Genomic DNA, 26292 nt, shown 5'->3' with positions numbered 1-26292 from the left:
CGAGCGACAGGCAGGGACAGAAAGACCAAGCTCCCGCTCTGAAAGTCTGGGAGAAATCCCCAAATCAGGGAAGACCACCAGGCTCGGGAAGACGCACCCCAGGACTAGCCCAGCGCCTCGTTTTCTGCTTCCGGGGGGCGTCTGATCTCCCGCGCCTCCACCAGCACCCCCCACACTCATAACACAGAGCAGACCGGCCCAACGTTTTATTTCGAGTCTGATTTTTATACATAGGCAACCCATCGAACCAGAGGGGAAAGTGGAGAAAAAAAATTAAAATGAAATCCGAAGAATTAAATTCGCACCAAACAACGACATTCGCGTGAAAACATTCTTAAGGCCCCACGTCCGGAAGAGGAAGGAGAATCAAGAGAAAGTTGGATCGGCACTTCCTGCTCCTGTTCGAGGTCGTGTGAGCACCCAGATCGGGGCAGAAGACGGGGTGCGGGCTGGGCCGCCCGGAGCAGAGGCGTCGCTCCCGTCAGGGGGAGAGGAGCACCTCCACGGGGGTCTTCTTCTGTTGGTGTCGGAGCAGGAGGAGTTTGATTACAGGGGCCTGGAGCTTTAATCGAGGAGCTGGTCGGCGAGATCGTCTCCGCCGCGCCTGCGAAGCCGAGGGGAGAAACCGGTTAGCGATCTCGAGCGCCTGATTCCCCCCCGGTGCGAACAGGGTCATGTTGTGTTACGAGAGCTTCTGATTTGAAAAAAAAAAACAAGAAACCGTTATTTAGAAAAGTCGACTTCACTGGCTGGGAGTGAGACTGTGAGAATCGTCTCGTGCGATTTTCCTTAGGTGAAACCAGCGTTGTGTCTGAAACTCGGGCGTTTGTTAGAATCATCGCTCGACAGCCGATCCCCTAACACGCGTGACCTTTCACCCTCGGCGCTTGCACAGAGGACTCGGTCCATCGCTCGCAGGCACGCTGGGGAGGGCTGAGTTCGGGAGAGGAACCAGCGCACGGCTGGTTTCAAATCCCCAAATCCACAGCTGGAAGAAACAGTGAAGCCCAAGACGTGTCCCCTATACACGCAGCAGAGAGAGACTGCGGGGCTCCACAGCCAGCAGAACGTACCTGAAACGGCGCGTCTTCCTCCGACGAATGAGGAAGACGATCAGAGCGAAGACCACAAGGCCTCCGATCACCACCCCTGCAATCACTGGTGCAGAGAGAGAGAGATGGAGAGGAGTGAATACTGGCACACTGACTGACTCACACTGGTATCTCTCTCTCTGTTTCACTGCTCTGTCCCTCTGTTCACTGGTATCTCTCTCTCTGTTTCACTGCTCTGTCCCTCTGTTCACTGGTATCTCTCTCTCTCTGTTTCACTGCTCTGTCCCTCTGTTCACTGGTATCTCTCTCTCTGTTTCACTGCTCTGTCCCTCTGTTCACTGGTATCTCTCTCTCTGTTTCACTGCTCTGTCCCTCTGTTCACTGGTATCTCTCTCTCTCTGTTTCACTGCTCTGTCCCTCTGTTCACTGGTATCTCTCTCTCTGTTTCACTGCTCTGTCCCTCTGTTCACTGGTATCTCTCTCTCTCTGTTTCACTGCTCTGTCCCTCTGTTCACTGGTATCTCTCTCTCTCTGTTTCACTGCTCTGTCCCTCTGTTCACTGGTATCTCTCTCTCTGTTTCACTGCTCTGTCCCTCTGTTCACTGGTATCTCTCTCTCTCCTGTTTCACTGCTCTGTCCCTCTGTTCACTGGTATCTCTCTCTGTTTCACTGCTCTGTCCCTCTGTTCACTGGTATCTCTCTCCTGTTTCACTGCTCTGTCCCCTCTGTTCACTGGTATCTCTCTCTCTGTTTCACTGCTCTGTCCCTCTGTTCACTGGTATCTCTCTCTCTGTTTCACTGCTCTGTCCCTCTGTTCACTGGTATCTCTCTCTCTCTGTTTCACTGCTCTGTCCCTCTGTTCACTGGTATCTCTCTCTCTGTTTCACTGCTCTGTCCCCTCTGTTCACTGGTATCTCTCTCTCTGTTTCACTGCTCTGTCCCTCTGTTCACTGGTATCTCTCTCTCTGTTTCACTGCTCTGTCCCTCTGTTCACTGGTATCTCTCTCTGTTTCACTGCTCTGTCCCTCTGTTCACTGGTATCTCTCTCTCTGTTTCACTGCTCTGTCCCTCTGTTCACTGGTATCTCTCTCTCTGTTTCACTGCTCTGTCCCTCTGTTCACTGGTATCTCTCTCTCTGTTTCACTGCTCTGTCCCTCTGTTCACTGGTATCTCTCTCTCTGTTTCACTGCTCTGTCCCCTCTGTTCACTGGTATCTCTCTCTCTGTTTCACTGCTCTGTCCCTCTGTTCACTGGTATCTCTCTCTGTTTCACTGCTCTGTCCCTCTGTTCACTGGTATCTCTCTCTCTGTTTCACTGCTCTGTCCCTCTGTTCACTGGTATCTCTCTCTCTCTGTTCCACTGCTCTGTCCCTCTGTTCACTGGTATCTCTCTCTCTGTTTCACTGCTCTGTCCCTCTGTTCACTGGTATCTCTCTCTCTCTGTTTCACTGCTCTGTCCCTCTGTTCACTGGTATTTCTCTCTCTGTTTCACTGCTCTGTCCCTCTGTTCACTGGTATCTCTCTCTCTGTTTCACTGCTCTGTCCCTCTGTTCACTGGTATCTCTCTCTCTGTTTCACTGCTCTCTCCCTCTGTTCACTGGTATCTCTCTCTCTGTTTCACTGCTCTGTCCCCTCTGTTCACTGGTATCTCTCTCTCTGTTTCACTGCTCTGTCCCCTCTGTTCACTGGTATCTCTCTCTCTCTGTTCCACTGCTCTGTCCCTCTGTTCACTGGTATCTCTCTCTCCTGTTTCACTGCTCTGTCCCTCTGTTCACTGGTATCTCTCTCTCTCTGTTTCACTGCTCTGTCCCTCTGTTCACTGGTATCTCTCTCTCTGTTTGACTGCTCTGTCCCTCTGTTCACTGGTATCTCTCTCTCCTGTTTCACTGCTCTGTCCCTCTGTTCACTGGTATCTCTCTCCTGTTTCACTGCTCTGTCCCTCTGTTCACTGGTATCTCTCTCTCTGTTTCACTGCTCTGTCCCTCTGTTCACTGGTATCTCTCTCCTGTTTCACTGCTCTGTCCCCTCTGTTCACTGGTATCTCTCTCTCTGTTTCACTGCTCTGTCCCTCTGTTCACTGGTATCTCTCTCTCTCTGTTTCACTGCTCTGTCCCTCTGTTCACTGGTATCTCTCTCTCTGTTTCACTGCTCTGTCCCTCTGTTCACTGGTATCTCTCTCTCTCTGTTTCACTGCTCTGTCCCTCTGTTCACTGGTATCTCTCTCTCTCTGTTTCACTGCTCTGTCCCTCTGTTCACTGGTATCTCTCTCTCTGTTTCACTGCTCTGTCCCTCTGTTCACTGGTATCTCTCTCTCTCCTGTTTCACTGCTCTGTCCCTCTGTTCACTGGTATCTCTCTCTGTTTCACTGCTCTGTCCCTCTGTTCACTGGTATCTCTCTCCTGTTTCACTGCTCTGTCCCCTCTGTTCACTGGTATCTCTCTCTCTGTTTCACTGCTCTGTCCCTCTGTTCACTGGTATCTCTCTCTCTGTTTCACTGCTCTGTCCCTCTGTTCACTGGTATCTCTCTCTCTCTGTTTCACTGCTCTGTCCCTCTGTTCACTGGTATCTCTCTCTCTGTTTCACTGCTCTGTCCCCTCTGTTCACTGGTATCTCTCTCTCTGTTTCACTGCTCTGTCCCTCTGTTCACTGGTATCTCTCTCTCTGTTTCACTGCTCTGTCCCTCTGTTCACTGGTATCTCTCTCTGTTTCACTGCTCTGTCCCTCTGTTCACTGGTATCTCTCTCTCTGTTTCACTGCTCTGTCCCTCTGTTCACTGGTATCTCTCTCTCTGTTTCACTGCTCTGTCCCTCTGTTCACTGGTATCTCTCTCTCTGTTTCACTGCTCTGTCCCTCTGTTCACTGGTATCTCTCTCTCTGTTTCACTGCTCTGTCCCCTCTGTTCACTGGTATCTCTCTCTCTGTTTCACTGCTCTGTCCCTCTGTTCACTGGTATCTCTCTCTGTTTCACTGCTCTGTCCCTCTGTTCACTGGTATCTCTCTCTCTGTTTCACTGCTCTGTCCCTCTGTTCACTGGTATCTCTCTCTCTCTCTGTTCCACTGCTCTGTCCCTCTGTTCACTGGTATCTCTCTCTCTGTTTCACTGCTCTGTCCCTCTGTTCACTGGTATCTCTCTCTCTCTGTTTCACTGCTCTGTCCCTCTGTTCACTGGTATTTCTCTCTCTGTTTCACTGCTCTGTCCCTCTGTTCACTGGTATCTCTCTCTCTGTTTCACTGCTCTGTCCCTCTGTTCACTGGTATCTCTCTCTCTGTTTCACTGCTCTGTCCCTCTGTTCACTGGTATCTCTCTCTCTGTTTCACTGCTCTGTCCCCTCTGTTCACTGGTATCTCTCTCTCTGTTTCACTGCTCTGTCCCCTCTGTTCACTGGTATCTCTCTCTCTCTGTTCCACTGCTCTGTCCCTCTGTTCACTGGTATCTCTCTCTCCTGTTTCACTGCTCTGTCCCTCTGTTCACTGGTATCTCTCTCTCTCTCTGTTTCACTGCTCTGTCCCTCTGTTCACTGGTATCTCTCTCTCTGTTTCACTGCTCTGTCCCTCTGTTCACTGGTATCTCTCTCTCCTGTTTCACTGCTCTGTCCCTCTGTTCACTGGTATCTCTCTCCTGTTTCACTGCTCTGTCCCTCTGTTCACTGGTATCTCTCTCTCTGTTTCACTGCTCTGTCCCTCTGTTCACTGGTATCTCTCTCCTGTTTCACTGCTCTGTCCCCTCTGTTCACTGGTATCTCTCTCTCTGTTTCACTGCTCTGTCCCTCTGTTCACTGGTATCTCTCTCTCTGTTTCACTGCTCTGTCCCTCTGTTCACTGGTATCTCTCTCTCTGTTTCACTGCTCTGTCCCTCTGTTCACTGGTATCTCTCTCTCTGTTTCACTGCTCTGTCCCTCTGTTCACTGGTATCTCTCTCTCTGTTTCACTGCTCTGTCCCTCTGTTCACTGGTATCTCTCTCTCTGTTTCACTGCTCTGTCCCTCTGTTCACTGGTATCTCTCTCTCTGTTTCACTGCTCTGTCCCTCTGTTCACTGGTATCTCTCTCTCTCTGTTTCACTGCTCTGTCCCCTCTGTTCACTGGTATCTCTCTCTCTGTTTCACTGCTCTGTCCCTCTGTTCACTGGTATCTCTCTCTCTGTTTCACTGCTCTGTCCCTCTGTTCACTGGTATCTCTCTCTCTGTTTCACTGCTCTGTCCCTCTGTTCACTGGTATCTCTCTCTCTGTTTCACTGCTCTGTCCCTCTGTTCACTGGTATCTCTCTCTCTCTGTTTCACTGCTCTGTCCCTCTGTTCACTGGTATCTCTCTCTCTGTTTCACTACTCTGTCCCTCTGTTCACTGGTATCTCTCTCTCTCTGTTTCACTGCTCTGTCCCTCTGTTCACTGGTATCTCTCTCTCTGTTTCACTGCTCTGTCCCTCTGTTCACTGGTATCTCTCTCTCTGTTTCACTGCTCTGTCCCTCTGTTCACTGGTATCTCTCTCTCTGTTTCACTGCTCTGTCCCTCTGTTCACTGGTATCTCTCTCTCTGTTTCACTGCTCTGTCCCTCTGTTCACTGGTATCTCTCTCTCTGTTTCACTGCTCTGTCCCCTCTGTTCACTGGTATCTCTCTCTCTGTTTCACTGCTCTGTCCCCTCTGTTCACTGGTATCTCTCTCTCTGTTTCACTGCTCTGTCCCTCTGTTCACTGGTATCTCTCTCTCTGTTTCACTGCTCTGTCCCTCTGTTCACTGGTATCTCTCTCTCTGTTTCACTGCTCTGTCCCCCTGTTCACTGGTATCTCTCTCTCTCTGTTTCACTGCTCTGTCCCTCTGTTCACTGGTATCTCTCTCTCTGTTTCACTGCTCTGTCCCTCTGTTCACTGGTATCTCTCTCTCTGTTTCACTGCTCTGTCCCTCTGTTCACTGGTATCTCTCTCTCTGTTTCACTGCTCTGTCCCTCTGTTCACTGGTATCTCTCTCTCTGTTTCACTGCTCTGTCCCTCTGTTCACTGGTATCTCTCTCTCTGTTTCACTGCTCTGTCCCTCTGTTCACTGGTATCTCTCTCTCTGTTTCACTGCTCTGTCCCTCTGTTCACTGGTATCTCTCTCTCTCTGTTTCACTGCTCTGTCCCTCTGTTCACTGGTATCTCTCTCTCCTGTTTCACTGCTCTGTCCCCTCTGTTCACTGGTATCTCTCTCTCTGTTTCACTGCTCTGTCCCTCTGTTCACTGGTATCTCTCTCTCTGTTTCACTGCTCTGTCCCTCTGTTCACTGGTATCTCTCTCTCTGTTTCACTGCTCTGTCCCTCTGTTCACTGGTATCTCTCTCTCTGTTTCACTGCTCTGTCCCTCTGTTCACTGGTATCTCTCTCTCTGTTTCACTGCTCTGTCCCTCTGTTCACTGGTATCTCTCTCTCTGTTTCACTGCTCTGTCCCTCTGTTCACTGGTATCTCTCTCTCTGTTTCACTGCTCTGTCCCTCTGTTCACTGGTATCTCTCTCTCTGTTTCACTGCTCTGTCCCCTCTGTTCACTGGTATCTCTCTCTCTGTTTCACTGCTCTGTCCCTCTGTTCACTGGTATCTCTCTCTCTGTTTCACTGCTCTGTCCCTCTGTTCACTGGTATCTCTCTCTCTGTTTCACTGCTCTGTCCCTCTGTTCACTGGTATCTCTCTCCTGTTTCACTGCTCTGTCCCTCTGTTCACTGGTATCTCTCTCTCTGTTTCACTGCTCTGTCCCCTCTGTTCACTGGTATCTCTCTCTCTGTTTCACTGCTCTGTCCCTCTGTTCACTGGTATCTCTCTCCTGTTTCACTACTCTGTCCCTCTGTTCACTGGTATCTCTCTCTCTGTTTCACTGCTCTGTCCCTCTGTTCACTGGTATCTCTCTCTCTCTCTGTTTCACTGCTCTGTCCCTCTGTTCACTGGTATCTCTCTCTCTGTTTCACTGCTCTGTCCCTCTGTTCACTGGTATCTCTCTCTCTGTTTCACTGCTCTGTCCCTCTGTTCACTGGTATCTCTCTCTCTCTGTTTCACTGCTCTGTCCCTCTGTTCACTGGTATCTCTCTCTCTCTGTTTCACTGCTCTGTCCCCTCTGTTCACTGGTATCTCTCTCTCTGTTTCACTGCTCTGTCCCTCTGTTCACTGGTATCTCTCTCCTGTTTCACTGCTCTGTCCCTCTGTTCACTGGTATCTCTCTCTCTCTGTTTCACTGCTCTGTCCCTCTGTTCACTGGTATCTCTCTCCTGTTTCACTGCTCTGTCCCTCTGTTAACTGGTATCTCTCTCTCTCTGTTTCACTGCTCTGTCCCTCTGTTCACTGGTATCTCTCTCTCTGTTTCACTGCTCTGTCCCTCTGTTCACTGGTATCTCTCTCTCTGTTTCACTGCTCTGTCCCTCTGTTCACTGGTACTGTATCTCTGTTTCACTGCTCTGTCCCCTCTGTTCACTGGTATCTCTCTCTCTGTTTCACTGCTCTGTCCCTCTGTTCACTGGTATCTCTCTCCTGTTTCACTGCTCTGTCCCTCTGTTCACTGGTATCTCTCTCCTGTTTCACTGCTCTGTCCCTCTGTTCACTGGTATCTCTCTCTCTCTGTTTCACTGCTCTGTCCCCTCTGTTCACTGGTATCTCTCTCTCTGTTTCACTGCTCTGTCCCTCTGTTCACTGGTATCTCTCTCTCTGTTTCACTGCTCTGTCCCTCTGTTCACTGGTATCTCTCTCCTGTTTCACTGCTCTGTCCCTCTGTTCACTGGTATCTCTCTCTCTGTTTCACTGCTCTGTCCCCTCTGTTCACTGGTATCTCTCTCTCTGTTTCACTGCTCTGTCCCTCTGTTCACTGGTATCTCTCTCCTGTTTCACTACTCTGTCCCTCTGTTCACTGGTATCTCTCTCTCTGTTTCACTGCTCTGTCCCTCTGTTCACTGGTATCTCTCTCTCTCTCTGTTTCACTGCTCTGTCCCTCTGTTCACTGGTATCTCTCTCTCTGTTTCACTGCTCTGTCCCTCTGTTCACTGGTATCTCTCTCTCTGTTTCACTGCTCTGTCCCTCTGTTCACTGGTATCTCTCTCTCTCTGTTTCACTGCTCTGTCCCTCTGTTCACTGGTATCTCTCTCTCTCTGTTTCACTGCTCTGTCCCCTCTGTTCACTGGTATCTCTCTCTCTGTTTCACTGCTCTGTCCCTCTGTTCACTGGTATCTCTCTCCTGTTTCACTGCTCTGTCCCTCTGTTCACTGGTATCTCTCTCTCTCTGTTTCACTGCTCTGTCCCTCTGTTCACTGGTATCTCTCTCCTGTTTCACTGCTCTGTCCCTCTGTTAACTGGTATCTCTCTCTCTCTGTTTCACTGCTCTGTCCCTCTGTTCACTGGTATCTCTCTCTCTGTTTCACTGCTCTGTCCCTCTGTTCACTGGTATCTCTCTCTCTGTTTCACTGCTCTGTCCCTCTGTTCACTGGTACTGTATCTCTGTTTCACTGCTCTGTCCCCTCTGTTCACTGGTATCTCTCTCTCTGTTTCACTGCTCTGTCCCTCTGTTCACTGGTATCTCTCTCCTGTTTCACTGCTCTGTCCCTCTGTTCACTGGTATCTCTCTCCTGTTTCACTGCTCTGTCCCTCTGTTCACTGGTATCTCTCTCTCTCTGTTTCACTGCTCTGTCCCCTCTGTTCACTGGTATCTCTCTCTCTGTTTCACTGCTCTGTCCCTCTGTTCACTGGTATCTCTCTCTCTGTTTCACTGCTCTGTCCCTCTGTTCACTGGTATCTCTCTCTCTCTGTTTCACTGCTCTGTCCCTCTGTTCACTGGTATCTCTCTCTCTGTTTCACTGCTCTGTCCCTCTGTTCACTGGTATCTCTCTCTCTGTTTCACTGCTCTGTCCCTCTGTTCACTGGTATCTCTCTCTCTGTTTCACTGCTCTGTCCCTCTGTTCACTGGTATCTCTCTCTCTGTTTCACTGCTCTGTCCCTCTGTTCACTGGTATCTCTCTCTCTGTTTCACTGCTCTGTCCCTCTGTTCACTGGTATCTCTCTCTGTTTCACTGCTCTGTCCCTCTGTTCACTGGTATCTCTCTCTCTCTGTTTCACTGCTCTGTCCCTCTGTTCACTGGTATCTCTCTCTCTGTTTCACTGCTCTGTCCCTCTGTTCACTGGTATCTCTCTCTCTGTTTCACTGCTCTGTCCCTCTGTTCACTGGTATCTCTCTCTCTCTGTTTCACTGCTCTGTCCCTCTGTTCACTGGTATCTCTCTCTCTGTTTCACTGCTCTGTCCCTCTGTTCACTGGTATCTCTCTCTCTGTTTCACTGCTCTGTCCCTCTGTTCACTGGTATCTCTCTCTCTGTTTCACTGCTCTGTCCCTCTGTTCACTGGTATCTCTCTCTCTGTTTCACTGCTCTGTCCCTCTGTTCACTGGTATCTCTCTCTCTGTTTCACTGCTCTGTCCCTCTGTTCACTGGTATCTCTCTCTCTGTTTCACTGCTCTGTCCCTCTGTTCACTGGTATCTCTCTCTCTGTTTCACTGCTCTGTCCCTCTGTTCACTGGTATCTCTCTCTCTGTTTCACTGCTCTGTCCCTCTGTTCACTGGTATCTCTCTCTCTGTTTCACTGCTCTGTCCCTCTGTTCACTGGTATCTCTCTCTGTTTCACTGCTCTGTCCCTCTGTTCACTGGTATCTCTCTCTCTGTTTCACTGCTCTGTCCCCTCTGTTCACTGGTATCTCTCTCTCTGTTTCACTGCTCTGTCCCTCTGTTCACTGGTATCTCTCTCTCTGTTTCACTGCTCTGTCCCTCTGTTCACTGGTATCTCTCTCTCTCTGTTTCACTGCTCTGTCCCTCTGATCACTGGTATCTCTCTCTCTCTGTTTCACTACTCTGTCCCTCTGTTCACTGGTATCTCTCTCTCTGTTTCACTGCTCTGTCCCTCTGTTCACTGGTATCTCTCTCTCTGTTTCACTGCTCTGTCCCTCTGTTCACTGGTATCTCTCTCCTGTTTCACTGCTCTGTCCCTCTGTTCACTGGTATCTCTCTCTCTGTTTCACTGCTCTGTCCCTCTGTTCACTGGTATCTCTCTCTCTGTTTCACTGCTCTGTCCCTCTGTTCACTGGTATCTCTCTCCTGTTTCACTGCTCTGTCCCTCTGTTCACTGGTATCTCTCTCTCTGTTTCACTGCTCTGTCCCTCTGTTCACTGGTATCTCTCTCTCTGTTTCACTGCTCTGTCCCTCTGTTCACTGGTATCTCTCTCTCTCCTGTTTCACTGCTCTGTCCCTCTGTTCACTGGTATCTCTCTCTCTGTTTCACTGCTCTGTCCCCCTGTTCACTGGTATCTCTCTCTCCTGTTTCACTGCTCTGTCCCTCTGTTCACTGGTATCTCTCTCTCTGTTTCACTGCTCTGTCCCTCTGTTCACTGGTATCTCTCTCTCTGTTTCACTGCTCTGTCCCTCTGTTCACTGGTATCTCTCTCTCTGTTTCACTGCTCTGTCCCTCTGTTCACTGGTATCTCTCTCTCTGTTTCACTGCTCTGTCCCTCTGTTCACTGGTATCTCTCTCTCTGTTTCACTGCTCTGTCCCCTCTGTTCACTGGTATCTCTCTCTGTTTCACTGCTCTGTCCCTCTGTTCACTGGTATCTCTCTCTCTGTTTCACTGCTCTGTCCCTCTGTTCACTGGTATCTCTCTCTCTGTTTCACTGCTCTGTCCCTCTGTTCACTGGTATCTCTCTCTCTCCTGTTTCACTGCTCTGTCCCTCTGTTCACTGGTATCTCTCTCTCTGTTTCACTGCTCTGTCCCTCTGTTCACTGGTATCTCTCTCCTGTTTCACTGCTCTGTCCCCTCTGTTCACTGGTATCTCTCTCTCTGTTTCACTGCTCTGTCCCTCTGTTCACTGGTATCTCTCTCTCTGTTTCACTGCTCTGTCCCTCTGTTCACTGGTATCTCTCTCTCTGTTTCACTGCTCTGTCCCTCTGTTCACTGGTATCTCTCTCTCTGTTTCACTGCTCTGTCCCTCTGTTCACTGGTATCTCTCTCTCCTGTTTCACTGCTCTGTCCCTCTGTTCACTGGTATCTCTCTCTCTGTTTCACTGCTCTGTCCCCTCTGTTCACTGGTATCTCTCTCTCTGTTTCACTGCTCTGTCCCTCTGTTCACTGGTATCTCTCTCTCTCTGTTTCACTGCTCTGTCCCTCTGTTCACTGGTATCTCTCTCTCTGTTTCACTGCTCTGTCCCTCTGTTCACTGGTATCTCTCTCTCTGTTTCACTGCTCTGTCCCTCTGTTCACTGGTATCTCTCTCTCTCTGTTTCACTGCTCTGTCCCTCTGTTCACTGGTATCTCTCTCTCTGTTTCACTGCTCTGTCCCTCTGTTCACTGGTATCTCTCTCTCTGTTTCACTGCTCTGTCCCTCTGTTCACTGGTATCTCTCTCTCTCTGTTTCACTGCTCTGTCCCTCTGTTCACTGGTATCTCTCTCTCTGTTTCACTGCTCTGTCCCTCTGTTCACTGGTATCTCTCTCTCTGTTTCACTGCTCTGTCCCTCTGTTCACTGGTATCTCTCTCTCTCTGTTTCACTGCTCTGTCCCTCTGTTCACTGGTATCTCTCTCTCTCTGTTTCACTGCTCTGTCCCTCTGTTCACTGGTATCTCTCTCTCTCTGTTTCACTACTCTGTCCCCTCTGTTCCCTGGTTTCCCTTCTGTTCTTACCTGCTGGGTTATAGGCCTTTGCTGCAGGCACTGAGAAATAAAAAGAGATACAAAAAAGGAAGAAATTAGAATCACACCAAACTTTTAACCCCCCAAGAAAGTAAAGAACCCAGCAGACATGCAGTTTATTCCCCCACACACACGCCTGTGTTTAACTCAAAGACAGCGCAGCCATAAAGAAAACACAGCTCATGACAAGCCCTGCTTTTCTCTTCCAAACCTCAAACACAGAATTGCCCGAGCTTTCCAGAGACGTGGGTTGGGCTTAGGACAAAGGTTTCTCTCTCAGTGTGGCCCTTTAACGAGCTACATGCAAATTCTGTGTGACAGGAGCCCCGGCGCAGATAAGTGTGATGCAAGGTGGTTGCGATGAACAGACCTCACTTCCTTGTCTATTTTGTTGAGATGCAGTGGGTGGTGCCTCGTCACAGATGGAGAGAACACAGCACAACAGCTGCCTTGCTGGCCAAATTGCAAAATAAGCTACAGATATACAAAGACGAACAAGTAAGTTTGTCCTGATGAAGGCTTTTGTGCTGAAACATTGGCAGCTTTTTAAACAATGAGTGTATTTTGGAGTGTGCTTGCAGACGTCCAGATGATCCCGTTTCTTATGTTGTTTTTTCGATGGACAGCACCTTCGTGGCACACTTTTCTTCTGTTTGAAACGAGAGTCTGGCAGCCTAGAGGAGGGCTCTCTCAGCTCAGGTCCAGTAACTGAGGGCAGGACTGGGAACAGGACGACCTTGTAACTCTGCCTGGATAGCCCAGGCCTAGAGTGATCATGTTGGGTTCATTCGTAATTACAGTATGATCCAGTCCAGACTGGACCGGCCATCTCTGGACTGTAGGGGTACAGTGTGACCCAGACTGGACCGGCGATCTCTGGACTGTAGGGGTACAGCGTGACCAAGACTGGACCGGCCATCTCTGGACTGTAGGGGTTACAGTGTGACCCAGACTGGACCGGCCATCTCTGGACTGTAGGGGTACAGTGTGACCCAGACTGGACCAGTGATCTCTGGACTGTGGGGGTACAGTGTGACCCAGACTGGACCAGAAATCGCACACTGTATTACTATTATTATTGAGAGACAGGCTCACTATCTGTTCCTCAGGCTGGAACAGGAGATCACACACTATTATTATTATTGAGAGACAGGCTCACTGTCTGTTCCTCAGGCTGGGACAGGAGATCACACACTGTATTATTATTATTGAGAGACAGACTCACTGTCTGTTCCTCAGGCTGGGACAGGAGATCACACACTGTATTATTATTATTGAGAGACAGGCTCACTGTCTGTTCCTCAGGCTGGGACAGGAGATCACACACTGTATTATTATTATTGAGAGACAGGCTCACTGTCTGTTCCTCAGGCTGGGACAGAAGATCACACACTGTATTATTATTATTGAGAGACGGGCTCACTGTCTGTTCCTCAGGCTGGGACAGAAGATCACACACTGTATTATTATTATTGAGAGACAGGCTCACTGTCTGTTCCTCAGGCTGGGACAGGAGATCACACACTGTATTATTATTATTGAGAGACGGGCTCACTGTCTGTTCCTCAGGCTGGGACAGGAGATCACACACTGTATTATTATTATTGAGAGACAGGCTCACTGTCTGTTCCTCAGGCTGGGACAGGACATCACACACTGTATTATTATTATTGAGAGACAGGCTCACTGTCTGTTCCTCAGGCTGGGACAGGAGATCACACACTGTATTATTATTATTGAGAGACAGGCTCACTGTTCCTCAGGCTGGGACAGGAGATCACACACTGTATTATTATTATTGAGAGACGGGCTCACTGTCTGTTCATGGTGAGACCCCAGGCAGTGGTCCTTCTGGGGAGTCTTACCTGTTTGGAAATGACTGGTGACGGCAGAGCTGTGAATCTTGGTCCCTTCCACCATGACGTAGCTCGACACAGAGGTGCTGTAATTCACCCCAGGGGTCAGGCCCTCCAGTATCACGCTGGTACCGGACACGTTGAGCATCTGGCTCGAACCGTTGGACGTAATGTAAGTCACCTCGAAGCCCATGTAGTTTCCCTCTGTGATGGGCTCCCAGGAGATCCGGGCTCCGTCACCTGTGATGTCCTTCACTGTCACGTTCTTCGGAGTCTGGGGCGCTGAGAGCAGAGACACAGGAACGGGCTGAGACGGAGCCAGAGCCACAGTATTCGGTGCCACGTAAGGAATGTGCATTGTGTATGAAAATTGTCACACTGTACCCCCACAGTCCAGAGATCTCCGGTCCAGTCTGGGTCACACTGTACCCCTACAGTCCAGAGATCACTGGTCCAGTCTGGGTCACACTGTACCCCTCCAGTCCAGAGATCGCCGGTCCAGTCTGGGTCACACTGTACCCCCCTAGTCCAGAGATCACTGGTCCAGTCTGGGTCACACTGTACCCCCACAGTCCAGAGATCGCCGGTCCAGTCTGGGTCACACTGTACCCCTACAGTCCAGAGATCGCCGGTCCAGTCTGGGTCACACTGTACCCCTACAGTCCAGAGATCGCCGGTCCAGTCTGGGTCACACTGTACCCCTCCAGTCCAGAGATCGCCGGTCCAGTCTGGGTCACACTGTAACCCTCCAGTCCAGAGATCGCCGGTCCAGTCTGGGTCACACTGTAACCCTCCAGTCCAGAGATCGCCGGTCCAGTCTGGGTCACACTGTACCCCTACAGTCCAGAGATCGCCGGTCCAGTCTGGGTCACACTGTACCCCTACAGTCCAGAGATCGCCGGTCCAGTCTGGGTCACACTGTAACCCTCCAGTCCAGAGATCGCCGGTCCAGTCTGGGTCACACTGTACCCCTACAGTCCAGAGATCGCCGGTCCAGTCTGGGTCACACTGTAACCCCTACAGTCCGGAGATCGCCGGTCCAGTCTGGGTCACACTGTAACCCCTACAGTCCAGAGATCACCGGTCCAGTCTGGGTCACACTGTACCCCTACAGTCCAGAGATCGCCGGTCCAGTCTGGGTCACACTGTACCCCTACAGTCCAGAGATCGCCGGTCCAGTCTGGGTCACACTGTACCCCTACAGTCCAGAGATCGCCGGTCCAGTCTGGGTCACACTGTACCCCTACAGTCCAGAGATCGCCGGTCCAGTCTGGGGAACACTGTACCCCTACAGTCCAGAGATCGCCGGTCCAGTCTGGGTCACACTGTACCCCTACAGTCCAGAGATCACTGGTCCAGTCTGGGTCACACTGTACCCCTACAGTCCAGAGATCGCCGGTCCAGTCTGGGGTCTGGGCAGCGGTGACTCACGGGTGGTGGCTGTACTGGTGACGTTGGGAGAGGTGTTCCTGCCCTGTCCCACGGTGGCCACGGCGACGGTGTAGGTGCAGCCGGGCCGCAGGTCGCCGACCTCCACCGCCGTGGTGCCGACCGCGGTCCTCGCCCTCTCCGGGGAGCAGGCGCCCGAGGCGTAGACCACGTAGCCCAGCACGCAGCCCCCCGCCTGGGGCCAGCTGACGGCCAGCGCGTGGGGGCCGCGGGGGCGGGCTGTGACCTGGGACACGGCCGGCGCCTCTGTGGAGGGGAGAGGCGGGCAGGGTCAGCGCCGGGCCGGAGTCTGCAGCGCGCTCGCACCAGGACCCCCGCGGACACCCTCCTCCTCCTCCTCCTCCTCGCACCCTCCCTCCCACTTGCTCCTTCATCATCCCTCCGACCCGGCTGCCACCGAGCCATCCCGAAGAATCCCGGAGAATCCAGAGGGCGACCCCGGGCGATCCCGCCCGGCCCGGAAACCTCAGGGCCCGCCGCAACACGGAACCACCTGCCCGTTTCAGAACCGAGGCTGCCGGCTGGCGGAGGAACGCGCTCAGCCCGTTGCCCCGGGCGACTCACCGGTAGCGGCTGTGCTGGTGACCTCAGTGGAGTCTCTGCCCTCCCCCTCAGTGGTGACCCCTACAGTGTAGTTACAGCCAGGCTGCAGGTCAGGGATGTCCAGAGCAGTGCCAGTAGTGGACTTGGTGAAGCTCTGCAGGTCAGGGCCACTGACCGACACTCTGTACTGTTTGACACAGCCCCTGGCGCCCGGCCAGCTGGCGGCCAGCACTCGGGGCTTCACAGGGCGGACAGTGACCCCAGACACAGGGTCTGCATCTGCAAGGAAGAAACAAAACAGACAAATAATACAGGAAATCTGAGAGAGAGAGAGGGGTTAATACACACACACTGACTGGACACTCCAGTACATGAACACTGCACTGAGAGAGAGAGGGGTTAATACAGACACACTGACTGGACACTCCAGTACATTAACACTGCACTGAGAGAGAGAGGGGTTCATACACACACACTGACTGGACACTCCAGTACATGAACACTGCACTGCGAGCTCGGCAGACTCACCTATGGTCTTATTCAAGGAACACTGCAGTAACACCTGTGTTCCACTCTGGGCGTACAGGAAGACGGTGTAGGAACAGCCGGGGCTGAGGTCGGTGAAGGTGATCTTGTTTTTGTCGATTTTGCTGGTCTTCACCTCCTCCCCACGAACGGCGCTGGCGAGGTTGAACTGACCCTTGATCTCCCCTTCGATCGTGCCCTTGGTGGTCCAGGTCTGACTGGAGCAGTCCATCGCTGTGGGCAGAGAGCAGTGCCTGTTACACTGACCGGGGGCGGCGTGAGAGTTTGCTTCGTCTTTTAAACCCCTTTGACCCCTAGAGCTTCCTAGAGCACCACACTCGCAGGCGAGGAGAATCGTGCGTTTGTTCGAAATCCGATTCTCCTCGCAGAACGAGCTGGAGGATGAAAGGCAGCCTCCCAGCCTGAGGACCAGTGAGCCTGTCTCCCAATAATTCTCCATCTGTCCACAGTATATGTCAATAGTTTATAATATGTCTGTGTTGTAAATGTCTGTAATATGTCTGTACATTTTATTTGACTTTTATTTTTTGTTATTTCATGTGAATTTCATTATTTTATTTGCTTTGGCAACACTGATTGTACCCATCGGTCATGCTAATAAAGCACCTGGAATTGAAATTGAATTGAACTGAGAGAGAGAGACAGGCAGAGACAGTCAGAGGGAGAGGGAAGAGAGAGACGTACTTGTGACTGTGGAGAATGTGAATCCACTGCTGGTGTTCCCCTGCTCAGACACAGTGTAGAGAGTGAAGCTGAAGCGAGTCCCAGGAGAGAGCTGTCTGACCACCGCGGTCACCGGATCTCCTGTGTCTGTTATACTGGAGTCTGTCTTGGTGCCGTTGCTGAACTCCAGCCTGTAGGAGTACTGAGGGGCCGAGCCACTGGACACTCTCTTCCACTGCAGGCTGACCTGAGTGTCCGAGCGGCCGGTCACCGTCACGGACTGGACGTTGGGCAGGACGGCTGGAGAGGCACAGAGGAGGCACGATTAAATTAGGACACTTTCTCCCCTTAAACTAACTTCTTCGACTCTCCCATCGTCTAACCTCTGTGTCCAGTTCAGGGTCACAGGGGAGCAGGAGTCTATCCCAGCAAGCACCAGGCACAGGGCAGGGTACAGCCTGGACAGGACGCCAGTCCATCACAGGACAAACACAGACACACCAGGGCCAGTCCATCACTGGACACACACAGACCAGGGCCAGTCCATCACAGGACACACACAGACCAGGGCCAGTCCATCACAGGACACACACACACTCACACCACGGCCAGTCCATCACAGGACACACACACACTCAAATCACACACACTAGTGCCAGTCCATCACAGGACACACATAGACACATAGACACACACACACACACACTCACACCAGGGCCAGTCCATCACAGGACACACACACTCTCACACCAGGGCCAGTCCATCACAGGACACACGCACACACTCACACCAGGGCCAGTCCATCACAGGACACACACACACTCACACCAGGGCCAGTCCATCACAGGACACACTCACACCAGGGCCAGTCCATCACAGGACACACACACACTCACACCAGGGCCAGTCCATCACAAGTCACACACACACTCAAATCACACACACTAGGGCCAGTCCATCACAGGACACACACAGACACATAGACACACACGCACACTCACACCAGGGCCAGTCGATCACAGGACACACACACACTCACACCAGGGCCAGTCCATCACAGGACACACTCACACCAGGGCCAGTCCATCACAGGACACACACACACTCACACCAGGGCCAGTCCATCACAAGTCACACACACACTCAAATCACACACACTAGGGCCAGTCCATCACAGGACACACACAGACACATAGACACACACGCACACACACCAGGGCCAGTCGATCACAGGACACACACAGACACACACACTCACACACCAGGGCCAGTCCATCACAGGACACACACAGACACACACACTCACACACCAGGGCCAGTCCATCACAGGACACACACACTCACACCAGGGCCAGTCCATCACAGGGGACACACACACACTCACACCAGGGCCAGTCCATCACAGGGGACACATACACAAAAACACAGGGAGAACATGCAGACTCCACACAGACAGCACCCCAGGAGCCGAACCCAGATCAGGGTGACCCCCACCCTGGGGGTGCGACAGTGTGACAGGGGTGAGGGGTGGGCGGGCGCCCCAACTCACAGGTCGCTCCGGAGCCCGTGACCTCCGCCGAGTCCCTGCCCTCGCCCTCGGTGACGACGCCGGCGGTGTACCGGGAGCCGGGCCGCAGCCTGGAGAAGTACAGGCCCGTGGCCGTGGTGTTGGTCCGGAAGGACCTCCCGGGCCCAGCGAAGGACGCCCGGTACCGCCTGACGCAGCCCGGGGCGCTGGTCCAGTTCACCGACAGCTCGCTGCTGCTGAGGAGGTGCACCGTGACCTCCGGCACCTGGGCGGCGTCTGGAAGAGAGAGAGAGAGAGACGGGCTCGCTCAGGCACACCCGGCCCGGGCCCGGCCAGCGGAGCCGCAGGTCCAGTCCCTCGGCCCGGCCGCTGCAAAATCAGGTCAGGTCGCAAATTCGCAACAGAGCGCGAGACCGCCGGCCTTGTGGAAGTGCTGCCCGCCGCCGTGTTGCAGCAGAGCCCCTCGCCGCCCTGCCTGCTCCGTAGTCCCCGCGGCCCAGGGAACGAGCGCGGGTCAGCCGCCCTGCCTGCTCCATAGTCCCCGCGGCCCAGGGAACGAGCGCGGGTCAGCCGCCCTGCCCGCTCCGTAGTCCCCGCGGCCCAGGGAACGAGCGCGGGTCAGCCGCCCTGCCCGCTCCGTAGTCCCCGCGGCCCAGGGAACGAGCGCAGGTCAGCCGCCCTGCCCGCTCCGTAGTCCCCGCGGCCCAGGGAACGAGCGCGGGTCAGCCGCCCTGCCCGCTCCGTAGTCCCCGCGGCCCGGGGAACGAGCGCAGGTCAGCCGCCCTGCCCGCTCCGTAGTCCCCGCGGCCCAGGGAACGAGCGCAGGTCAGCCGCCCTGCCCGCTCCGTAGTCCCCGCGGCCCAGGGAACGAGCGCGGGTCAGCCGCCCTGCCCGCTCCGTAGTCCCCGCGGCCCAGGGAACGAGCGCGAGTCAGCCGCCCTGCCCGCTCCGTAGTCCCCGCGGCCCGGGGAACGAGCGCAGGTCAGCCGCCCTGCCCGCTCCGTAGTCCCCGCGGCCCGGGGAACGAGCGCGGGTCAGCCGCCCTGCCCGCTCCGTAGTCCCCGCGGCCCAGGGAACGAGCGCGAGTCAGCCGCCCTGCCCGCTCCGTAGTCCCCGCGGCCCAGGGAACGAGCGCGGGTCAGCCGCCCTGCCCGCTCCGTAGTCCCCGCGGCCCAGGGAACGAGCGCAGGTCAGCCGCCCTGCCCGCTCCGTAGTCCCCGCGGCCCAGGGAACGAGCGCGGGTCAGCCGCCCTGCCCGCTCCGTAGTCCCCGCGGCCCAGGGAACGAGCGCGGGTCAGCCGCCCTGCCTGCTCCGTAGTCCCCGCGGCCCAGGGAACGAGCGCGGGTCAGCCGCCCTGCCCGCTCCGTAGTCCCCGCGGCGGCCCAGGGTGGGGGTGAAGGGCGGGGGTACAGGGTACAGGGCGGGGTACAGGGTGCAGGGTGGGAGTACAGGGTGGGGGTGCAGGGTGGGGGTACAGGGTGGGGTACAGGGTACAGGGTGGGGGTGCAGGGTGCAGGGTGGGGGTACAGGGTACAGGGTGGGGTACAGGGTGCAGGGTGGGGGTGCAGGGCGGGGGTACAGGGTGGGGTACAGGGCGCAGGGCGGGCGTCAGACTCACCCATGGAAAGGCTGAGGGAGCACTGCTCCAGCACCTGGGTGCCGCTCTGCACGAACAGAGCCAGGGTGTAGGTGCAGCCGGGGCTCAGGCTGGAGAAGGACACCCGCTGCCCGGCGATGGCGCCGCTGAGCACTTCCTGCCCGCGCAGGGCGGTGGCGAAGTTGAACTGCCCCTCGATCTCGCCCCGCACGGTCGAGTCGGTCACGGCCCACCTCTGGCTGGAGCAGTTCAGCGCTGCGAGAGAGAGAGACAGGCCTCCGTCACCCCTGAGGAAGAAGCCCCTCCCTCCTCCTCCTCGGCGTCATCGCTGCTCGCTGTGTGTTCTGACGGCCGTCCACGAAGACAGGGCAGCTGGGGCAGTGTTCTGCACTAGGACGCATCCGTCTCCGCCGTCATGGAGCACTGGGTTGTACTGGGTTGTACTGGGTTGTACTGGGTTACTCGCCTGTTTGAATCTCAGCTGCTCTGTGTCTCAGCGCCCCACAGAAAAGACCATTCCCAACGTAACAACGCAAAGGGCTGCTTTGGCAGAGAGGCTTCTGCCTTGCTGTCTGCTCTAATGTCTCGTCCTCATCTGATCTAATCTCAGGGTGAACACCAGGGGGCGCCGGTGCGCCCAGCAGCACCGTGTGTGCAGATCTTCCAAGCTGGCTGAGGGCGCAGGAAACTGGGGTATCTGAATGTGTTGCTCACTAACCGGAACCTCCACTACACAATTAGTGTCTGGCCACGGGGACAGTGACACATTCCTGGTATCTGAACGAGCAGCTGTTGGTTTTCTCCCCGGCCTGATGGTCTGCTAATGGCCAGTTAGTTCATCGACCTGACGTGTTTTTCCCGGGGGGGAGCGCTGGGGATCTGCAGACAGTGAGCAGGGCCCGGGCTGCTCTGAAACGCAGCCAGCGCCCAGCCGGACCGGGCGGGCCTGGGCCCAGGCCGAACGAATAAATACTGCAAACAAATAAAGGAGTTTCCACTCTGGGGGAAATACTCCAGACCACGACCAGGGCCAACGCAGCCTGCCCGAGCTCGGGACTCCTCCTCTTCCTCGCTCAGGTCTGGCGCAGTCGATGAGCCGGGGGCTCCCAGATACAGCCCCTGGTGACCCCAGAACCCGGCAGGTCCGCCACAGCCCTGAATGGTGCTGGTTTCTTGCTCACTGGACCACTCGGGCCCTTCTGCAGTAATTGCAGGCGGCTCTGAGGAGAGCTTCATGAGTCACTAAGGCACGATCATGGCTTCTGCAGCCGTGAAGGCACAGAGCCAGGGGCGTTCTCCAGGGGAGGTTTCTGATCGGGAACAGGTGATCATGAACAGGTGACAGGGAGGGAGAGAGAGGCAGGGAGAGGGAGTTAGAGGGAGACAGAGAGGGAGGGAGAGAAGGATAGAGAGAGACAGTCAGAGGGAGAGTTAGAGAGGGAGAGGGAAGAGAGAGACGTACTTGTGACTGTGGAGAATGTGAATCCACTGCTGGTGCTCCCCTGCTCAGACACAGTGTAGAGAGTGAAGCTGTAGCGAGTCCCAGGAGAGAGCTGTCTGACCACCGCGGTCACCGGCTCTCCTGTGTCTGTTATACTGGAGTTTGTCTTGGTGCCGTTGCTGAACTCCAGCCTGTAGGAGCTGTTGGACACCCTGCTCCACTGCAGGCTGACCTGAGTGTCCGAGCGGCCGGTCACCGTGACGGACTGGACGTTGTCCGCGGCAGCTGGAGAGACACAGAGGTACGGAGATATACGAGCGCAGGTGGCAACGAGAAAACATTGCAAAACAATGCACCATACAGACTCTGAGCTGACGTGGAAACACACAGACACTCGTAATATCCAAAGTAGCAGAGGAGCACTGGAGCAGAGGGACACAGCAGTTATTGTTATTTAAGTGATATCTTTGTGATTTCAATGACAGAATAGTGATTTCAGTGACAGAATAGTGCTTTCAGCAATAGAACAATGATTTCAGTGACAGAATAGTAATTTCAGTGACAGGATAGTGATTTCAGTGACAGGATAGTGATTTCAGTGACAGGATGGTGATTTCAGTGACAGAGAGTGATTTCAGAGAGAGGATAGTGATTTCAGTGACAGGGTGATTTCAGAGAGAGGATAGTGATTTCAGTGACAGAATGGTGATTTCAGTGACTGAGGGTGATTTCAGAGAGAGGATAGTGATTTCAGTGACAGAGGGTGATTTCAGAGGCAGAATGGTGATTTCAGTAACAGAGGAGTGATTGCAGTGACAGGACAGTGAGATGGTGGATTGTGGGTCTGGCTGTTTTCGCTCGGAGAACAACAATTTAGCCATTGAGTTCACAGTGAAGACAGATCCTCAGAGCAGGGCTGTAACCCGTCTTCAGTTCTCACGAAGTCATACTCACGCAGTGTCTCGGCCTGGGAACACGAGAGACAGAAAAACACTTCGTTACTCGGAAACAGCGCCAGACGGAGCCACACAACAGGTCTCCCTGGGTGACAGTGGAGAAGGAATGTGGCAGAAATGTCTGGAATGCACTCTGATGGACAGACATCAGTATGAACTTCAGAAACACGCACAGAAAATACCAGGAACTTAACTCCTGACATGCACATGCACAACGTTCCCAGTGTGTGGTCTGATGAGAACCAAACTCTTGTGCAAAAGATTAAACTGCACTGATCAATCAGACTGATTGACACTCTGTAACAGTGTGACCCACCATTGGACCAGCTGTCCTCCTGGTCTGACAAAACTGGACCTGAACGACTGGACCAGCTGTCCTCCTGCTCCGACAAGACTATACTTTAACACCCGAACCAGCTCATCCGCTGTTAAACTCTCTGGAATGTTTGAGGTGCCTGTAAGGTTCAATACTCCATTCAAACAGTTTTATAAAGAAAACTGTGCTGTACTGCAGACACACTGACCCCTCCAGGACCAGGACTGGACAGCCCTGCTGCAGACACACTGACCCCTCCAGGACCAGGACTGGACAGCCCTGCTGCAGACACACTGACTGACCCCTCCAGGACCAGGACTGGACAGCCCTGCTGCAGACACACTGACCCCTCCAGGACCAGGACTGGACAGCCCTGCTACAGACACACTGACTGACCCCTCCAGGACCAGGACTGGACAGCCCTGCTGCAGACACACTGACTGACCCCTCCAGGACCAGGACTGGACAGCCCTGCTGCAGACACACTGACTCCTCCAGGACCAGGACTGGACAGCCCTGCTGCAGACACACTGACCCCTCCAGGACCAGGACTGGACAGCCCTGCTGCAGACACACTGACCCCTCCAGGACCAGGACTGGAGAGCCCTGCTGCAGACACACTGACTGACCCCTCCAGGACCAGGACTGGACAGCCCTGCTGCAGACACACTGACCCCTCCAGGACCAGGACTGGACAGCACTGCTGCAGACACACTGACCCCTCCAGGACCAGGACTGGACAGCACTGCCGCAGACACACTGACCCCTCCAGGACCAGGACTGGACAGCCCTGCTACAGACACACTGACCCCTCCAGGACCAGGACTGGACAGCCCTGCTGCAGACACACTGACTGACCCCTCCAGGACCAGGACTGGACAGCCCTGCTGCAGACACACTGACCCCTCCAGGACCAGGACTGGACAGCCCTGCTGCAGACACACTGACTGACCCCTCCAGGACCAGGACTGGACAGCCCTGCTGCAGACACACTGACCCCTCCAGGACCAGGACTGGACAGCACTGCTGCAGACACACTGACCCCTCCAGGACCAGGACTGGACAGCCCTGCTACAGACACACTGACCCCTCCAGGACCAGGACTGGACAGCACTGCTGCAGACACACTGACTGACCCCTCCAGGACCAGGACTGGACAGCCCTGCTGCAGACACACTGACTGACCCCTCCAGGACCAGGACTGGACAGCCCTGCTGCAGACACACTGACCCCTCCAGGACCAGGACTGGACAGCCCTGCTGCAGACACACTGACCCCTCCAGGACCAGGACTGGACAGCCCTGCTGCAGACACACTGACTGACCCCTCCAGGACCAGGAATGGACAGCCCTGCTGCAGACACACTGACCCCTCCAGGACCAGGACTGGACAGCCCTGCTGCAGACACACTGACCCCTCCAGGACCAGGACTGGACAGCCCTGCTGCAGACACACTGACCCCTCCAGGACCAGGACTGGAGAGCCCTGCTGCAGACACACTGACTGACCCCTCCAGGACCAGGACTGGACAGCCCTGCTGCAGACACACTGACCCCTCCAGGACCAGGACTGGACAGCACTGCTGCAGACACACTGACCCCTCCAGGACCAGGACTGGACAGCACTGCCGCAGACACACTGACCCCTCCAGGACCAGGACTGGACAGCCCTGCTACAGACACACTGACCCCTCCAGGACCAGGACTGGACAGCCCTGCTGCAGACACACTGACTGACCCCTCCAGGACCAGGACTGGACAGCCCTGCTGCAGACACACTGACCCCTCCAGGACCAGGACTGGACAGCCCTGCTGCAGACACACTGACTGACCCCTCCAGGACCAGGACTGGACAGCCCTGCTGCAGACACACTGACCCCTCCAGGACCAGGACTGGACAGCACTGCTGCAGACACACTGACCCCTCCAGGACCAGGACTGGACAGCCCTGCTACAGACACACTGACCCCTCCAGGACCAGGACTGGACAGCACTGCTGCAGACACACTGACTGACCCCTCCAGGACCAGGACTGGACAGCCCTGCTGCAGACACACTGACTGACCCCTCCAGGACCAGGACTGGACAGCCCTGCTGCAGACACACTGACCCCTCCAGGACCAGGACTGGACAGCCCTGCTGCAGACACACTGACCCCTCCAGGACCAGGACTGGACAGCCCTGCTGCAGACACACTGACTGACCCCTCCAGGACCAGGAATGGACAGCCCTGCTGCAGACACACTGACCCCTCCAGGACCAGGACTGGACAGCCCTGCTGCAGACACACTGACCCCTCCAGGACCAGGACTGGACAGCCCTGCTGCAGACACACTGACCCCTCCAGGACCAGGACTGGACAGCCCTGCTACAGACACACTGACCCCTCCAGGACCAGGACTGGACAGCCCTGCTGCAGACACACTGACTGACCCCTCCAGGACCAGGAATGGACAGCCCTGCTGCAGACACACTGACCCCTCCAGGACCAGGACTGGACAGCCCTGTTTCTCATGTTGTCTTGTGACTGCAGGTTCCCCCACACAGAAGTACCAGGGTTTCCCCTGTATCGCGTGATAACAACCCTGGCTTCCATATCGTGAGCACAGGCTAAACCAGCCTTTGAGAAGACCGGTGCTTTCCACAAAAACCCTCAGTTACACTTCCTCTGTCTGGGAAACCCTTGCGCGCTCAGCCTGCCGCCTGGGAGGATTCGAACGTGCAAAAGCCGAGTACACGTTTGAGACACCAGCACTGTGCTCCGGCCGCAGCTTCCTGCTGCGGTGAAGTCGCTGAGTCTGCCCCCCCCAGCAGACGGAGCCTCAGTCTGCGCGTTAACTGGCCTTCAGAAACCCGGCTGCACCAGCTCATCGCCCCACTGCGCCCAAGCAGCCAGCCTGCCTCGCGGTGGAGCACCTCCGGCGAAGCAAACGGACTTGCCGGACCACCGGGACAGACAGCTGCCCGTTGCTCAGGTGCATCAGGAATAGGAGCAGACGCCCAGCATTCCTCTCACTGCCGAAAGCAGCACTACAGCCACAGTCCTCCTCCTGTTCATAACTCTGCTGTTTTCGTACACGTTCTAAGCCCCGTGCCCAGCTCAGCTGGAGTCTGTCCCAGCGAGCCGCGGGCACAGGACGCCAGTCCGTCGTCTGCCCCACGTCCCTGTGAGACAGGTCTGATCAGGTTTGTCCTCGGGCGCCTCACTTACCCAGACCTGCCCGCCGCACAGACACAGCAGCAGGAGAGCTGGCCCCATCCCGCAGAGCCGCGACAGTGACCAGGTCCCTCGATCGCGGTCCCTGTCTCTCTCTGTCTCTCTCAGTGTTTCCCCGTCTGTCTGTCTCTCTCTGTCTCTGTCTGTCTGTGTTTCTGTCTCTCTCAGTGTTTCCCCGTCTGTCTGTCTCTCTCTGTCTCTGTCTCTCTGTGTTTCTGTCTCTCTCTGTGTTTCTCTGTCTGTCTCTCTGTGTTTCTGTCTCTCTCAGTGTTTCCCCGTCGGTCTGTCTCTCTCTGTCTCTGTCTCTCTGTGTTTCTGTCTCTCTCTGTGTTTCTCTGTCTGTCTCTCTGTGTTTCTGTCTCTCTCAGTGTTTCCCTGTCTGTCCGTCTCTGTGTCTCTCTCTGCTGACTCTGTTGTTGTCTCAGTGATGATTTTCAGCATGTTCATTTCCGTGTCTCTCTCTC

The 26292-nt window shown here is 54.7% G+C and overlaps 1 protein-coding gene across 2 annotated transcripts; it reads right to left on the bottom strand.

Moving 5' to 3' along the window:
• Positions 1 to 191: 191 nt before the first annotated feature.
• Positions 192 to 26292, bottom strand: LOC148654271 (tenascin-N-like). Of its 2 annotated transcripts, XM_088646274.1 has the most exons (13): positions 25823 to 26292; positions 22295 to 22307; positions 21362 to 21625; positions 19921 to 20154; positions 18323 to 18577; positions 16795 to 17073; positions 16093 to 16323; positions 15586 to 15843; positions 15004 to 15267; positions 13582 to 13854; positions 11708 to 11737; positions 1074 to 1158; positions 192 to 604 (listed from the first exon to the last, which is right to left on the bottom strand). In XM_088646274.1, the coding sequence occupies exons 1-13, from the start codon at positions 25868 to 25870 to the stop codon at positions 565 to 567; spliced, it is 2274 nt and encodes a 757-aa protein (XP_088502400.1). In that variant the 5' UTR covers positions 25871 to 26292; the 3' UTR covers positions 192 to 564. The 2 variants fall into 2 exon arrangements, with proteins under 2 accessions (XP_088502400.1, XP_088502401.1); XM_088646275.1 differs by lacking the exon at positions 22295 to 22307 and having other exon boundaries at positions 25823 to 26190.

This window comes from Lepisosteus platostomus, chromosome 9, assembly GCF_059453375.1.
Source record: "Lepisosteus platostomus isolate fLepPlt1 chromosome 9, fLepPlt1.hap1, whole genome shotgun sequence".
Lineage (NCBI taxonomy): Eukaryota > Metazoa > Chordata > Actinopteri > Semionotiformes > Lepisosteidae > Lepisosteus > Lepisosteus platostomus.
The sequence above is the reverse complement of the archived record's forward strand: the minus strand, read 5'-3'. Positions and strand labels throughout refer to the sequence as shown.